Source organism: Thermobia domestica, chromosome 7 (genome assembly GCF_964235325.1).
Source record: "Thermobia domestica chromosome 7, izTheDome1.hap1.1, whole genome shotgun sequence".
Lineage (NCBI taxonomy): Eukaryota > Metazoa > Arthropoda > Insecta > Zygentoma > Lepismatidae > Thermobia > Thermobia domestica.
In genome coordinates this window covers 126,455,817-126,473,961 of record NC_137460.1, presented here as the reverse complement: position 1 = coordinate 126,473,961, position 18,145 = coordinate 126,455,817, and the positions used below count along the sequence as shown (strand labels likewise).

Sequence of the window (18,145 nt, the reverse complement as noted above, 5' to 3'; positions counted from 1 at the left end):
ACAGATTATTATTTACAGAATCCTTTATATTTATTGAATAAATATAGGTTAAATAATTACTAGCAAATGCTAGCGGATATATTTTTCTTCGTAACATCTGCCACAGGTGGATAGAAGAAATGTCATTGGTTAGATTTTAGCTTCCAGATTTCTAGAAGCTGAGAGGAAGAGATGTAGAAGCGTCTTTTCTTCATATACCGTGGTGGAATTAACAAGCACTTTTTGGCTATCAAACTTTTTCAGTTTTAAAAAAGGTTTCCGGCATTGAATTTGCGTCAGATGAGTGACTAGGTCTTCAAACTGTAAGTACAACAGATATGTTCGAATAATCAAAATTCACAGATAGACAGACATAGTGTTTTGCGATCGTAAAATTCAGACTTCGTTGAGTGAATAAGGACAGCCATATTTGGAAATTATTGAACATGTCTAATCGTTGAACTATAAAATTCTTCTGATTTACCTTTACTCTCGCTCACGTTTGATTTATGTAAAACTGAAAGCAAACATTATTATTATTATTATTATTATTATTTTATGTGACTCAAGTTCAAAATGGTACGAAGTATTGCTTATGTGAAAATTGAACACGTAGCCATGCGGGGCTAAAGAGGGTGTTGAGTGCCAAACAGGGTGTAATGTAGCTGGCTAAGTTTTCATTTCCTCCGTAGGAACCTTCAGTTCCTAGGTGAGTTTTGTGTTGTTGTTTCCTTAACATCAGAACATTATGAAACAGTAGGACCTTAACCTACACTCTCTCTCCCCATTTTCTAATTTTTTTTTTTATTTATTCAAAACAATTCAAAGATGGTTTCGTCATATAATATATATTTTTAACAATAGCAAGAATTTTAATCCCGCCATCCATCAGAGATTCATAATTATTTGGATAATGATATTTTTATGTGTAGTGTATAAGTTTGTAGTGTATATTTATTATTGCTTTGGTTGGGATACACACTGGTGATTATAATGGACTCATAGTTTGTTTATATATGATTAGCCCGTTGACATGGTCACTTCTGTATTGAAATTTTAGTGCCGGGTTATTCTCGTGTTAGTAACCACTCTGAATTCGAATTTCCGTATATATATATATTTAGTCTGGTTCGTACTGTGAGTTCCCATGCGTGTGTCTTCGCTGTGCGATGTTTCTTTGTCTCGCGGGGATGGTGATAGACTGCATCATGAATAATTTAGTGATGGCGAAGGGATGTGAACCACTGTAATTTAGTGAGGAAATCCAGGTGTTCGAAAATTTTGATAACGAGTCGTTGTGTGTATATTGAACATTCATTTTCCTTGGACAAAGTGGTATTCGAGAGTGCTTAACGTGTCATTAAAAATTTTATCTGTTATTACGTAAATAGTTAACTATTGCAGTAATTAAATCGCTTCGTTGTGCTTGGATAGTTTAGGATCCGTTCGTAGTTGTAGATGTGGCGCTAGCAGCGTCGTATTCAAAGCTGATTGTTGATATACAGAGCAAATTAATAGATAGTAAATACAAGGATATTCAACAGAAGTTATTGATAGAAATAGCAGAATATTTTACCGAATAGTGTGCGTATCGGTTAGTTTTCGCAGTAAATCTGTAATGCTTTGTTTATTGGAAGGTAAGCCTGAAATTTAATTAGCAATTTTCGAAGTAGTATGGTAAGATGTGAAGAGCTGAAAGTAGTAGGAATGATACATAATATTAGTTTAGATGAATGGAACGGGAGTTTTCGTAGAGTATTTATATACATTTTTTATTATATGTATACAATACCCCGGTGGTATTGTGTACATATGATAACCTTTATTACAATACAAATAGTGGCATATATATTTATAAAAGCATATTATAGTATAGGATTATCGAGCCTATGGGCTATTTTGTGAATTGGTTGGTGTTCCGTAGTATTGACTAGTACTTGAGAATATAGATATGTTGATTTGTGATTATGAATATTAAGAATATAATAGGAACCCAACATATAAAAATATAAGCCCAGTAATGAATATACATATGAGAGGCCACTAGATCAAGTGAATGAGTGTGTGAATGCGATCGGAGTCTCCCAGACCTATCGTTGAATATTATTATAATTTCGGAAAAGCTAATTCATAAGATTGGGTTGAGTGGAATTTAGTTGCAATTCGGTGTGTAAGTAAAGGGAAATAGTGTAATAATTTCGATGCGTATTGATATCTTGCGAAACTTCATAATACGTCCGCATATTATTTAGTAATGTTATTATACCATACAGTTACAATATTTCCAATAACGAGGAAGATTCGGTGAGGAAAAGTAATACAGGTTAACACATCCTATAGATTTTTTTTTTTTGTTTCGGTATTTTCCAGTTTTTTTTTTTTTTTTTTTTTCCTAGTTTTCTTAAATATAAGCATTAAGTATTTTCTTCCTACTTTGTTTTCATGTGAGAGGAAGTTTTCATCTTCTTGTATACTTCATGGCATTTGTCATGGTTCCTTCGGGGCAGAGCGATGTCGTGATGTGGGGGACATGTGTGTGAACTCACAGTGGGAAAGTTTAACATTATTTTACATCACCGATGGACTTGTACTATAACTATCCGATTTAATTTCCAAGCTTTCATCCGGACATGTACTTTATCTCTTATTGAAGCCTGCTGACATTCTGACTGCTTTGAAAATAACGCTAATCTAATGTCAAATGTCGGGATGAAGAATTGATAATGATGATGATTTAGAGAAAAAGAATATGTTTACTTAGTTCATCTTTTGATTATATTATTTATTTACTTACATTTTTATTGAACGAGATTTTTTTTTTTGAAAATTTTCCTTTCTATTGTCTCCTTTGCTTTTAACCGACTTTTGGTGGTAACGAAGATTGTTTGTTATATAGAATTTTTTTCTGTAAATTCTAATTCTGAAGGTCGTCTAGCGGAGACGGAATAACTAGAGCGCAGGTACTAAGGGGGAGCTTTCTAACGGTAGTCCTCCTTCGTATCTCTGCTTGGTCACAGACTTCTAGCGGGTTTCAGGATAGTATAATCGGTCTGTATTGTGAGGACCGTACGTTTTTGGGGTTTATGTTAAATTGTTTCGGTTTAAGTCAACAAATGGTTGCAAGTTTTATCATCTTCGACGACCTAAAATTGTTCGGTTTTTCATTTGCTACTTCGGTTCTTTTCCTTGTATCTCTGATCAACGATGACTCCAAGACGCCGATTATTCAAAATATAAGAAGCTAGCGTTATTTGGAATTGGGGAAAGGATAAATTTTAAAGTTACTTGATATTTTATCGGCTTGGAGGCATTCGATGTTCGCTCTTTGATTTTTTTTTCCTTTCTTATCTCTTTCCTCGAACTAAATTTTTTTGCCATTTGTATATTCCTTGATATAAGTACTTTTTTTAATATTTATAATAGAGACATCTCTAACAGACATGATATATATATATTTCATTTAAGGGGACTTATAACTGAAGTTCAGGGATTTTGGTTCCGAAATGGGTTCATGATCTTGGAAGTCGTTTCCATATTGCTGAGAAATTAGTCTCCATTAAATATACCTCTAATCCGATATTCATAGTGGTTCCACAGATTATATTTCTGCCAGTTATAGCAAAATAGTATCCTTAACATCAGCTAGGCGTAGCTAATCACCAATAAGGAGGAATATTAATCACCTGCGTACACAATTAACATGATTTTTTTTTTAATTTTGTAAATATACGTGGATGAGTTAAAAGAAACTGTTATTGATTTAAAAAAAACCTTGGGTTGGAGATTTGTGGAAGTATTTTTTATTTTATGTATTATTTTTAATTTTTAATATTTATCGTCCATACGAGAATACTACTGTATAGATATACAAGCTTCTGTTATTACGAATTTAAAAGCTCTTGCTATAATATTTTTGTAACTAACTTAATATACCCTTTTACTAGACCGAGACTGTATAGCTGTAGGTAGATGTAATTACCAGAAATTTTGTTTTCATACCGTAATACCTATGTTTAAGACTTCTAGTTAATCAAATAAGGAACCTTTTTTTTTTTTTTTTTTTTGTAAATTGCTTGTTCGCACCTCAATCTCAATTTTCTGCGCCGTCTCACTTAATCAGCGATGGGTATACTGACGACATTTTCTGGAATTATCTATGTTACAAAATTTTAACCTCTATTCGAAATCAATTGATGGAAAATTAAAATATTAACATTTATATTCGATGTTGCAATGTAAAGTCAATATTTTTGTACATGATTTCTCTGTACGGGCGAGAGTACCTTCAGGAATATGAAAATTTTCGTAATCAGTGAAGAATCCGTAATAATCATTCCATCCCAAAAGAAAACTCCAACACCCAAATTGAAAGTTTAATTTGCGTCAATTTAGTGCATTCATCTTTATAGAACAGTGTTTCCCTAGTTATTCATTTGGAGTTGCAATAGTGCGAAATCACATCCAATTTATTCGAGAAGTGCAAATAGTGACAGGTTAACGCAGATATCCCAATATGCCGGAATCAAAATAAAGTTTGGAAATAAATTACTATATTAATTTGAATAGACAGGAATAATGTACTAAGAAGATATATAGATTATGAGTCACCTTGAATTTAAGTATGCCCAAATTACAGTGAAACAAGTAGTGGCAAGGAATTAATAATTTACAGGAACTGTGATTTACTACATTTTATTCATAAATACACCGTCTTATTCACAAATAGTTGGACTAAAGATGTATACATTGTTCTGCAATAATTTTGGAAGAATGTAGAAAATTTCAATATATTTAATGCGATGGAACACTACCCTGAGAATTAAAGTTCAGAATTTTTTTTTTTTTTTTTTTTTTTTTTTTTTGTGCAATTTCACTCAATGTTATTTAAAAATTTCATGAAACTTTCTTTGTCTAGTAAAGCCATAAAAGACTTTTTTTGTTTAACCATTAACTGTTTTGAAAATCATTTGATACTGCAAATTTTATGTGAAATACTGCTAAAACCATTTCCCTGTTTACTTCCATTGTGGACGGAGGTATTTCCATTTTGGAAAATATTAATGTGTTTATTTCGGAGATTAATATTTTTTTTTTTTATTTGAATATGTCAAATTATTAAATGTAAATAAAACTTCCAGCTGGAAAAATGTTTCTTTATTTTCTATAATTTGTAGACCAATGCATCCTAGCAACTAATGGTAGTTTAGTAAGATTTTAATTTATTTGTGTATTTATGTATTTTAGGTTGATGTGATGGTGTGGATTTACTCCGATTTGGTTATAAAGAATATTTCAATAGTGAATGAATATATATACATGAGAGTAAAATCAATACCCAATTTAGGCATGCACTGAAAACAGTATCAATCGAAATTATGAAGTAATATATTATTACTCCTCTAAATATGATCTAGATATATACATATATTCAGTGCTGTATAGCACAGAAGAAAATGGAGTAATCGTTGAAACAGTGACTGATTAAAAAAAAAAGAGAAATAGTGAAATAATTTAAATTGCAGAGTTACTTTTTTTTATTGTTTTCTCTCAGGGTTATTCTTTTATGTCGACAAGTTATATACTGTTTTCTTTCTTCTCTTTCTTTCCTCTTCTTCTTCTTCTTTCTTTTCCTTTCTTTCTTTCCTAGTCTAACGGCCATACTCATGTCATCTCATTTTAAAGACATTTCATTTTCTCTGGAATGTTTTTATTTCTCTTTTCTTCGGTGAAGTGTCCGTCTTATTCAACACACGGTTAATATTTCCTATGGTTTCTTCTGAAATCGTTGCTATGGAGATGACATGAGAGATGGGGGTTAGAAACGTGTCTCCTTACTTTTAGTGGGGAATTTATACACCAGATTTCATCTTCCAACCTGACGTGCCCGTTACATGCTGTATTTTTTTTTACATGAATTTTAAACTTCCTCTATCTCTTCTCCTAGGATGCGCCCTTGAATCAAAGAAATATAGGTAAAATTCCTGCTGAAGGTAGGTACTAACTATTGTATGTTCAAAACTTCATTTCAAACTCCTTAACCGTTTCCCCGTGTAATGCTTTTTAAATTATAGAAAATGTATCCCATCCCCACTTAAAATGGAAACTCAAAAACACTGGGACACGGATCGACTTGGTTTTAATAGGAAGTTTACATAAAAAATATCATAAGGTACTAGGATTTTTGCATAGGTTTTGACCATCCGCTCCCCCCATATAACACGCATTTTATTCAAAGTAATCTGATAATAATTTAGTTCGAGCTATGTGATAAATTCATCCAAAAATTCATTCCCAACTCTTTAACCGTGTTCTCGTGTTACGCGCACATACAAGATTGTTTTCATTTTTATATAACAGATTACAGTTGAACAGTGTTACAGCGAATTTGATCGATCACAAACAAAATTGAATGAATGATTCCCAAACCTTTTCGGTTTTTAATGGTATTCTGTTCCGGTAGTAAATACATACGTTATGCCAATTTTGTAACTAGGCATAAACTAAGAAGTACGATTAAAGAAAGTAATTATAATCGTATTAAGATTATAATTTCAATCCAAGTTTGAAGTCTATTTTCTGAGGTGGGCATTTTGGGTTTTACCCGGAAAATCCATTGGGGAATTTTGGGCTGCGGAAAAATCCCAACAACCCTGATATCCGGGCGCAAAATTTCAAAGTCAGACGCACTTGGAAATCCAAAAACGATGGTCGCTAGTATCTCTCACGTACAAATTATGTCAGCCCCCTTTTCCTCTGGCCTTTGGTTTGACAAAGTAAGAGATTACCTCAAGGCATAAAATTTTAAAACCAGATAATTAGATTAAGGATTATCAATGTTTAATTGATGATTTTACACATGTTCTTAAACGTTTTTAAGGATTTTGTTATGATTATGATTTGTTATGATGATTATGTTACTAATTTAATTTGTTTTGTCTTTTTTTTTTTTTTTTTTTTTTTTGTTTTTTTTTGTTTTTTTTTTATACTGCAAGTATACATAACTTTGTAAACCCATAAACTTTAAAAGTTTTTTTCTTGCTGCGGTGGTTCATTGTAAAGCGTTCATTTCTTCTGCGTGAGATTGCAGTTCATATCATGTGGGCATTGTGAAATACAAATAGCGTGTGTGAGTTTTCTCGGGGTTCTCCCGTTACCTTCCATTTTCTTCATTCCGGCAATCATCCCATCATTATTCGTCAAGCTGAGTTAAAGTTACCGAAAGATAGTTATATATATATATATATATATATATATATATATATATATATATATATATATATATATATATATATATATATCTACAGGGTGGGCCATTTTAATTAATCCACGGAAATATCTGAAAAATGATAAAACATAGAAGAAATTTTTGAAGTACACGTTATATATTGCTAAGGGGGAAAACCAATTCCGCCAAAAGTACCCCTCCCCGCCCCCCCTAAATGGGGGTAACGGGTGGTAACTTTGAAATGTCAAATGGGAACATGGGTCGAGTAATACCTCGTTCGAAAAGTCTTGGAAAACTAAGTAACGCTGTACCAAAAGATGTCTCATATTGTGCACCAGTTTCAAAATGGCCGCCATAATATGGTTCGGAAACTCCAGTACCCGTAGTATGAAAACCATGGAAGGTAAATCAATGGAACAAAATTGAAATAATTAAATATCATAAGGCATATCGAATGATGTAATCCCTGTGATCCCAGTGGCCTCCCTGAAGGGGTCTTGTGGGCTAACTTCAAAATTTCAATGTCCGACCGGACAACGGTTCGGGCGTACGCTTGACCTACCCAATGCTGTTTGGAAGGCAGACTTCATGCATAGAGAATTGGTGCACTAAGTTAACGCGGATGGCCACAGTTACATTTTGATTAACTATTAGCATTCATGTCATATTGTGAGCTTGAGGGACGAAACGGTGTGTACCAGGGTGGATTGATTTAAATCAGTCTGATTTAAATCACTTGATTTTTTTAATAAAAATCGTTGATTTAAATCAAATTCCGAAATAATTGAAAGTGAAAATAAGTGAAGTCCCGTCTGTTAGTTCGATTACGGAAGATCATAATACAATGAGATTCAAATATACAGTAGGTACAGCATTGTATGAAAACAAGTGTCATGCAGAGGATGATTAGGGAAAATCCCGTTTTGAACGGGTAACAGGGCAATCCTGTTTTCTTCTCTTCGTAACATAGGGCTTATATTGTAAATCGTTAACTATTCCAACGGGGAAATCACCATCGACATTTAAGACGAAGATTCTTTTGTGTGCGCGTCTATATATTTGTTCCCAGATAATAGGGGGTATTTAGAAGTGTCCTATCCCCTCTCGAATTTTTTTTTTTTTTATTTTATAACTTTGGGCAAAATTTATGTATTTCATACCGCAAGCTAACTACAATTTCCTTAAAAATATGCCCCTGCCTAATATCAGTAACTTTTGTGGGGGAAAAAAAAGTGTCACTTTGATAAGCGTTGCTGTACTTTTTCCTTAACGCGTAACCTTTTAAATTTATCACCTATTTTTAGGTACTAGGATAAAATCTCCATTATTCGATTAAAAAAGTACCAATAAAGTTTTTACTTTGTTTTCTCGAAGGCATTGTAGAGCATGTTACATATGCTTCACGCATCTTTGCGTAAAGACATAGGATGTGATGACGTAATAAATTTAAAAAAAGATATTTTCTGTTGTGCCTATTTTTATTATTTTTTGGCGGGCCTACATTTTGCATTCAAAAGACAAATTCTGCACACTCGTTCAGTTCACCCTTACTATTTTTTAGATGGTTTCGTATTTCTGCGTGAAAAAAAAAAAGCTTTCTTCACGATTTTCCCGCCTAAGATGGAGACATATGAATGGTACCATCTTCTATTCTGAAGAGAATGATGTACTAACCATGATCTTAGGATAAATAGGGATGTCTCAGGAAACTGTTACCTGAGATCCTGCTTTATACGAGAATCTGGGGATATTATTTTTCGCGGGCGTACTTTTGCATCTAGAAGTTTGAAATTTTGGACACTCATTCACTGCACCCCTTAGTATTTTTTTAGATTTGTTTCAGATCTTTGCCTTTAAACAGAGGCGGTACAGAGGAGTAAAAAGTTAAAAATGGGATATTTCTTAACAGAAAATCCCTTTTCTCGTGATTTTCCAGCCCCAGGTAGCCTACACGATGGAGATATTTGAATGGTACCGTTTGAAACTGTTTTATTCTGAAGAGAATAATGTACAAATCATGATCCTAGGATAAATAAGGATGTCTGAGGAAATTTTTATATTACATCCGGTTCATCTGGGGTATGTGGGGATGTTCTTAGTTCATTGTTAAATATTTTTCCCGCCCTTACTATTCAAGATAGATGCTTGAAATTTTGTACACACATTTAGTACACCCTTAGTATTTCCCAGTTGATTTTGAGATCTATGCATTAACATAGGTGAGTGCAGAGGGGATCAAAATTTGGAAAAAAAAATCAGAAAAAATCTCGACTTCTCTCAAAATTTTCCGCTTCAGGAACATGATAGGGAAAACGTGAATGTTATCGTTTTAAAGGCTGTTCTATTCTGAAGAGAAGGAGGTATGAACCATGATCCCAGGATAAATAGGAATGATGCTTGACTGAAAGTCTATAATTTACAAAAAAAAAAAAAAAAGCCATAATTTAAAATTGTTTAAAAAAAATGTTTGGGATTGATACAGGTTAACGATTGGGGATTAATTCAAAATTCAACCCCAACACTTTCACTTAAATGGCATAATGAACATTTAATACTAATCCCTAATGTTTTTCCTTCAGTTCGCGACTTGTATTATACGAGGAGAAAGATTTGATTTAAATCAAAAAAATCGATTTAAATCAAAAAAATCATCAAAAATGATTTTTTTTTAAAAAAAATCATGATTTTTTTTCCACCCTGGTGTGTACGTATATCCCCGAAATGCTTTCTGAATAACCAGCACGCATTGCATAAAAGTTTCTCTTTTTTTAGTCACTACAGCGTCATCCTTACAGACAAATGTTTCAACCACACCATACCTATTTGTAAGGTTAGCCTTAATTTACGAATTAAAGTAGAGTTCTCGTTTGAACTTTCACTTTACTTTCCACCCCACTCACATACAGAGCGCAGGGAGAGATTGTTTTGCAGGACTTGGATTTCTCTCTATACATTATGGCAATTTTACTCTAATATTTTTATCTCTGTTGTATTATTCTCGAGCCTTGGAACGCCTCCGTGGTTTTCCTATTTAATTTTCGTTATTTTCATTTATGTCTAACCGTATTCATACTATGGGCACTAGACGTTTTCTTAGACACAGTCAACATGTCTTTGCGATCATTTTGAAAACGGTGTCTCATGTCGAAAATTTTCTTACAGAAGCTGTTTGATATTAATTTGTCTATGTAACGTGATGTTACTCGCTTCAAGCTGCTATTTGAAATTTTCAAGTTGGCCCCGGATACCTTTCAGTTGGCCCTTGGAGTCACCCCGACAACACCTCTCGATGTGCCTTACGTCAGTTAGCTACTCCAGTTTTTCTTTTGTTGATTTATCTCCAATCGCTTTCATACTACGGGTACTAAACCTTTTCTCTGACACGGATACTATGTTTCGGCGGCCTTTTGAGAACACTGCCATTTCACATCAATCGTTTTCTCCTGCAATATGTTAGATTTTGCAAGATTTATCGAACGAGGTACCACTCGACTCATGTTACTATTTGAAATTTTGAAGTTAGCCCCCAAGACCCCTTTAGGGAGGCCACTGGGATCACAGGGACCACACCGTTCGATATGCCCTATGATATTTACGTATTTCAATTTTGTTCCATTCATTTACCTTCCATGGTTTTCACATTACGGGTACTGGAGTATCCGAACCATATTATGGCGGCCATTTTGAAACCGGTGCACAATATGGAACACCTTTTGCTACAGCGTTACTTAGTTTTCCAAGACCTTTCGAACGAGGTATTACTCGACCCATGTTCCCATTTGACATTTCAAAGTTACCCCCCGTTACCCCCATTTAGGGGGGCGGGGAGGGGTACTTTTGGCGGAATTAGTTTTCCCCCTTAGCAATATATAACGTGTACTTCAAAAATTTCTTTTATGTTTTATCATTTTTCAGATATTTCCGTGGATTAATTAAAATGGCCCACCCTGGATATATATATATATATATATATATATATATATATATATATATATATGTGTGTGTGTGTGTGTGTGTGTGTGTGTGTGTGTAACATTTTAATAACAAAATAGGATGGTTTGAAGAAAAAAAAAACAAGGCATTTAGAAAAGAAGAAAGGATGGAAGGACAGGGCTAAAAAATGACGACATATAACCTGAAAGCAGAGCATCTGGTAACCCGATGGAGCGCTTGGCTTACCCGCGATTAACCGTGTGATAAAATGGACCGCGACCAACGTCCGGTTAAAAGAAATAACAAAAAGTGCTACGCGAAGACAAACAAACGAAGTAAAACTCTAGAAACGCAACTCAAACCTAACAATGGATAAGAGAGCACAGGTCGAGCGACTCTGCGTAGAAACATTCCTTCCTGCTACATCTGCTTAAATAATTGCTTAATCACGTATTGTTTTCTGTGTGCGTGGGAGCTTTCGGATCATTCGAATGTACCGGAAAATTCTCGATCATGCGTGTTTCGGGGAATCCGTGATTATGCGTGGCCCTGAGGACAAACCCCTGGCAGTAGTTAAAAGAACTACATATTTCACATTCACAGTTCAGTGATACGCTTGTTGAGATCTCGTAAGGTAATAGTCATACGTAAGGAAATGGAGAAGTCGAACATTCGGAAGCATTGCAGACGTGAATAGAATGCTTTAGCTTCCAAATGTGTATACTTCTTTTCTGCAATTAAGTATGGAAAGAATATGGTCTATGATACCACATGAGAGCAAGACATACAACTGAAGTTTTTTGAAATAGGTTATGAATAATAAATAAATTTTGCCAAAATGTTATTGTACACGACTAGCAAAGTTAAGAATTTAATGGACTCTTTTTTCCCTCCGCCTTTTTCCTCTTATTTTATTTTGTAAATTATTACTAGCGCTTAAATTGTATGGAATTGCTTTCTATGAACAGTCCACATAGAGAAAAAAAGATTAAATTACCTTACGCATATTTTATATTTGAAATTACCATATAAAAGTTTGTTTAAATAATGAGTACAAAGATTCTAATTCATTAACTATTTTTATGTGCACTCCAATATTGACATTAAATGTATGATACCTGTATAATTCAACGTACAGTATATATATGTATATAGAAAGTGGAACCATGTCAGGAATCTTTGCGTTTCACTGCATTTTAAAATTATTTATAGTTGTTAAATAGTGTGAAACAGCTTTTTCAATAACACTACGTAAAGGATGAAAGGACTGTGGATCTTAATTCCTGCAGTTGCAATTACTGTTATGAAGGTGCCATTAAACAATGAACTCAAGGATCCAATAAAAAACATTCTATAAGATTCATAAACTTTCCCTCCAAGCTATGCCTACAAACTACATTGGAATATATATTGCAGTATATATAGTAGAAGCATATATAATAGAAGCTTCGAAACTTTTTTCTTTCTTTCACTGTCCTTAGTTTCGAAATTTTCCATGGCGACCCAATTGAGAATGTAGACCTAATACTTGCACATATAGTGGGGTTAGATTAAAATGTTTCAAATTTCAGTAGTGTCTCTTCGATGTCCTTCCTACCACGGCATTAAAATATCGTTGCGATCTCACTGTTCTAAAGCAATGTAGTCTTAAACCAAGTGTCATTTCACTGAAAATCCTGGAACAATTCGCGAAGCTCCTGTAAACTAGCCGCTGCGCAGAATTGGAAATATATGCTATTTAATGTTTGTAAACATGCAGAATGTAGATTCAAGAATTCTTGAATTCTGATTTTGAAACAATTTTCCAAAGGTATTAAGAGTTAAATACTGCCAACCATTAACTTAGACGTTCTCTATAATCTCTCTCTCTCTCTTTTCAAACAAAGATTTAAAAACATGGAAATCAAATGAAGGATAAATTTCTCAGATGATGTGCTTAAATGAAAGGACTGGAATAATTTTACGGAGTTAACAAAATATTTCAAAGAATAATTGACAACCTTAACTTTCTGAAGTTCGCTTCGAAAAATGTATTATCCACTCTAGTTTGACCTTGACTACTATTTCCTACGTTAAATATTCACATTATAGAATTTGTTCAAAATTAACTAGTTATTTAGTTTCCAAGAAATTTCATGTATAACGGATATGAAATTTTGAAATTGTATTAGACTTTTCATCCTTTTTCATTTTCAAAATTGTTGTTTACGTTAGGAATTAAATAATCAAAGACAAAACGGCTGTAATCTTGTTTAAATTGGGCAATGGGCACAAGAATGCATCAATTTATTATTGTTATCGAATTGCATATTTTTTTGAAGTGTCATGCCCTTGTCGAAATATGATGGATGGTCGTCAAGACATCAATCCGTTAGAAATACTTAAGTGACTAATTGTGTAATGTGTGTCACTTTGTGGTTCTTAAAATTAGTGTAGTAATTTAAGTGGTAATATTTTCAAATTTATGGAATTGCTTTATTGATTAAGCAGGATGAAACAAAAGTTGTTTGCTTTCCTCCCTACTTATCCCGTAAGATTCTCGAAAATGTTTCACAGTATGTAAGTTCAAAAGTTGAGAGGTCGGAACGGTAGACGGACACTTTGCATTATTCAAAGGTTGGCATATCAGTATTCTTTTCACACCGGTACTATAATTGCTTCATATATTTCCAAGTTCTAGAAACACTAACTTTTATCCGTCGTACAAGGACTGAAGCAATATGTAGAAAAGATCTGTAGTAAAATATGCTACTAAGTATTATATAAGGTCAAGCCAGTAACTATCCTTATACATAGACCGAAATCTTACTCTCCATCCTAAGATAGAAAAGGATTTCTCTTCAGTTATATTTTCCTAAAAAGCGGGAATCATCTTCAAAATAATAAAAACGGAAGGTTTCCGGTACACGATGCACTGATATTTTCCGAAAGCAGGAAACGGAAAATTTTCCGGAAACCTGAAAATTATTTTTCCGGAAATGGTCATCCCTATTTATAATGTGTTTTGAAAACATGATTAGAATTTTTAACCACGTAGGAACAATATCGCGTCTTACTTTCCTTTTGCGTTTTATTTTCATCCTTAGAATGCTTCAACCAAAGAACCAAAGGTTATAGCTGAGCTGGGTGCAGCACAGTTTTCTTTTTAGTGTAATGTGGATTGCATAGCCGCAGCTATAAAAATATTCAAGTCCCATGAGTCAAAGAAAAGGATTGACCAAAAAAATACAAATTTTCTGTGTTGATAACCACTAACACAAGGCAACTTTTCCGCAACGTGCCAATGGAAATTAAAAAAAGAATTTGGCCCGCTCTATTATACACTCTTTTCCACGTGTATTATGTTAAAAAATACTGCTAATAATTTTCAGTCGGATACTGATACATTCTTTGCATGCAAGTGTCAGTGGAAAATAATATTTATAATGATTATTAGGTATTACTGCATTTCATGCAAATGTAAGATGTTACATTAATTATTAATGTTTAGTTTTGCATCCATATTCAAAACTAGGATTATTGATTTCTTGCTCTTTGTTTCAAGTGTTAGTACAAGAGAGTTTTGTTTGTATTTTGTATTAATGATTTTTTAAATCTTTTTTTCTAGTTTGTCTCTGAAAACTGGACACATTTGGATATGTTGCTGTATTATTCTAGGAACTGACCCAAAGAATACGGAAAGGCTAATCCAGTAAAGGGGAATTGAGCAACTAGAAGAACGTCAATCTTTCAGACCTCATTAACTATTTCCAGTGCTATTCTTAGAGACAAAATTGCTTTATAACAGTGCGCTAGTGTTTCTGTTCTGGGCAAACAAACACCAGATCATAGTGTTGCTCTTGGAAACAAAACGAAATTTATTTGTTAGATACTAATACATTGTGGTATACTTTTTTCGAATATTTTGTTTTTTTAATGTAATAACTACACTACAAGCATATCAGACTAAAGATTTAGTAGTTTGAATTCCAGAATGTTATGTTCATTCAGAACAAGAAGTACTTAAAGCTTATTTGTTAGAAGTACTTATTTGTTAAGTCGTTCCTGTTAACTAGCGAATAGAGCAAATGACAATGTGTTTTTCTCGATCATTTATTTAGTGAAGGGTGGAGGTTAACATATGTAATTTTACCAATAAAAGTGTGGTGTCAAGAAACCATGATGATGAGGAAAGGAAAACAGGTATCCAGCAAAATCTCCAGAAAACCCAAAAGCAATGGAGATATTATTAAAGCAAAACATAGGATCAGGAAACAGAAGAAAAATGCATGTTCTGACTGGTTAAAAGGCCTACTTACTTTCCCCCAGTTGGAAACTATAAACAGTGTTCGGATGCTTCCTCGATATACGGCAATATTAGATCGCGCTGAAGAGGAAGGGGTGAGGATGGAAGATCTCGATACGTTGCAGTTGGAACTCGAAACATTGTTGTCCTCTGTAGCTGTTAGAATAAGAGCGTTGCAAGGAGAAATATCTTCGATAAATATCATAGATGAAAAGAAAAATAAAAAGGGAAAGGTATCATTTGGAAAATCTGGCCCACCTGGTAACAAAAGAGTGAAACAGGATGAACGACCGGAGAAAAAGTTCAAAAACATAACCGAGAAAACAAGAGAATCGTATGAAACATCAGTTTCTACTAAAATTTCAAAAATTAAAAGTTGTAATCTAAATTGTGTTGCACGTTCTACATTTTGTCAATCGGAAGCTGATTTAAGTAATGTCCCTCATCAAGAACTTCCGAAGGTGGCAGTTGCAAAGAATGATTATCTTAAGAAGTTCTGGTCTTCAGTAGAGCCTTACTGTAACGAAATCACTGGAGATGATATAAATATGTTGGAAAATCAAATTCTTGCCCACCAAGACGATGCTGAATATCAGAAAATACCTAATCTAGGACGGCATTATACATTGCGATGGGCTCAGGAAGACCTACTGGAGGAACAAGTACAGTCATCAGATCAACATCGAAACAAATATATTTATTCTGAAGTATCAGGTATGTTGAGTAGGCCTGATAAGAAAATTACGGAAGGTGGTAGAAATTTATTATCCCACAAAATAGTTTCAGCTCTCACAGATGAAGACATAATGAATCCAGTCCATAAGTATATGGAAAACGAGAAAGTTACAGAAAACGCTTCATCTAATTCATCCACAGTAAAAGGAGTAGGTTTTGAGAAAAGAGTAGGAAAGGAGATTGAAGAAAATCTTTTACTTGCAGTTGAACCACCGGAGAATCAAGCGGATGATGAAATTTTGACTGAGTTGAAAAGATGTCAAGGTCAGTTGAAAACCATATCTCAGCACAACCTTCAGCAACTGAAGTTGTTGTTAAAACTAGCTAACCAGGAAAATTTACGTCAAGAGTACAAAAGGAAACTTCAAATCATTGACCAAGAAATTACTGATATTTATCGAAAATTACTGAGTGCTAAGCAAACTAAGAAGCCTTTCTTACCGAAGGAAAAGGAACATGCTTGGAAAGTTTTAAAAGAGAGACAGTCAATATTAAAAAAGTTAGACGTGTAACCTTCAAAGATCTGAAATTTGTGATAAATGCCAACTTCAGAAATCCATTTGTAATTTCAATTCTCGTAATTAAAGAGTGACCTTCTTTGTAACTTGTAATTTTCTGTAATTACTGTCTTTCTAATAGCCATCAGATTTATTGTAAAAGGCCTATATAATAAGTATTGGGAAAGTCTTGTAATTCACTTTTCTAGTGAAAAGCCTGTATTAAGCCACAATCTACAAATAATATTTATTTGTTACTGCCTGCAAGAGAAAATAGAACATTGATGTATTATTTTTTTGCTGCATCATTCTCATTTCCATTATGGTGTTCTTAGTCGTACGTATATGATGAGATAACGTAGAATTTTTCAAGTGTAATGGTGGCATTTTTATTTCTTACGGCGCGATAACACTAATTGGGAGCGTCAAGCTTGATGTACGTGAAACTCACCTGCCGGCATTTATTTAACAGTGAATAAATTACGAAAATTCTTAGAGGGCTCTTGGTTGAAGACCTACTAACATCTTAATTATATCCAGCACGAGAATAGAAGTTCATTCAGAAGATATGTAACAAGGACTTTATGTTTTGAAATAAACTATACTTTAATAAACTAAATAATACTTGCTAAGAAAAATATTTCTTGTACATTTATCTATCTTCATATTGTTTCTGATAAATGACCCTTGAAATCTAACTCCTCCTGTCAGATACCGGGACCAAAGTCAAATTTTGGAGTGTTTCTGAAAGGGTATAATTTTGACAAAGAGGAAGATGTAGATTTTAGTGTTCAACAGAGGGACAGCAAGTTCTTTTTCTAACCATTACTTAACACAAACAGTGACCGCAAACATTATTACTTCAGAAGTACTATAAAGTAGTTTTATTTAAATCATATTCACGATTTCTTCAAGTGGAACTGTTTTCAAAACTATATGTCATTATGTAATGATCCTATGTAACGAGGTCAAACGCCATTATTCTAATGTTGACTTTATATTCTCTGTTTTAAGCTCAAATAACTTCTTTAGCCTTTCTACAGGAGAACCTTAAAGTTATTTGAAGGCAGATTTGGAGACCTAAGTGACCTCAGCTTCTAAGCACTTTTATTGGCCAAGTTGTTTACTAATTACAGATAGTACCTGTATTTTACCTTACAAAATTCGGGATGTACGATTTAAGTCATTGTGAAGACTCTGAGCACACTACTGATTTTTCAGAATTAAAAAAATAGAAAACCCAACTTGCTGGGCTTGTTTTGTAAAATAAATCTTATTGCTCATGTAAAGAAATTGAAACATGTGGATAGATTTATTGAATATTTTCGCGTTCAAAGCTATGCCAACAATTACCCTTGATAAGGGCTTTAAAAATTCCAGGGATTTGTTTGAATAATTTACCCAACCTTTGCGAAACTATGCTGCTCGGGATAGCCCTCCAAAGACCTTCAGTTTTCGTTGCCATCTATTTATGGACTGTTCTGTCAAGTA

The 18,145-nt window shown here is 33.6% G+C and overlaps 1 protein-coding gene across 3 annotated transcripts in view; it reads left to right on the top strand.

Annotated features, from left to right (window-relative positions):
- Nucleotides 1–17,032, top strand: part of LOC145690395 (transcriptional adapter 3-A-like) — a 34,607-nt gene extending 17,575 nt beyond the window's left edge. For 2 of the 3 annotated variants that reach the window (XM_081765234.1, XM_081765235.1), the window contains exon 2: nucleotides 14,745–17,032. In XM_081765234.1, coding sequence (XP_081621360.1) covers nucleotides 15,296–16,669 — 1,374 coding nt within the window. In that variant the 5' untranslated portion in view covers nucleotides 14,745–15,295 and the 3' untranslated portion in view covers nucleotides 16,670–17,032. Of the gene's footprint in view, nucleotides 1–5,923; nucleotides 5,970–14,744 lie in introns of all 3 variants that reach the window. The other variant, XM_081765236.1, reaches the window with a different exon arrangement.
- Nucleotides 17,033–18,145: the final 1,113 nt, after the last annotated feature.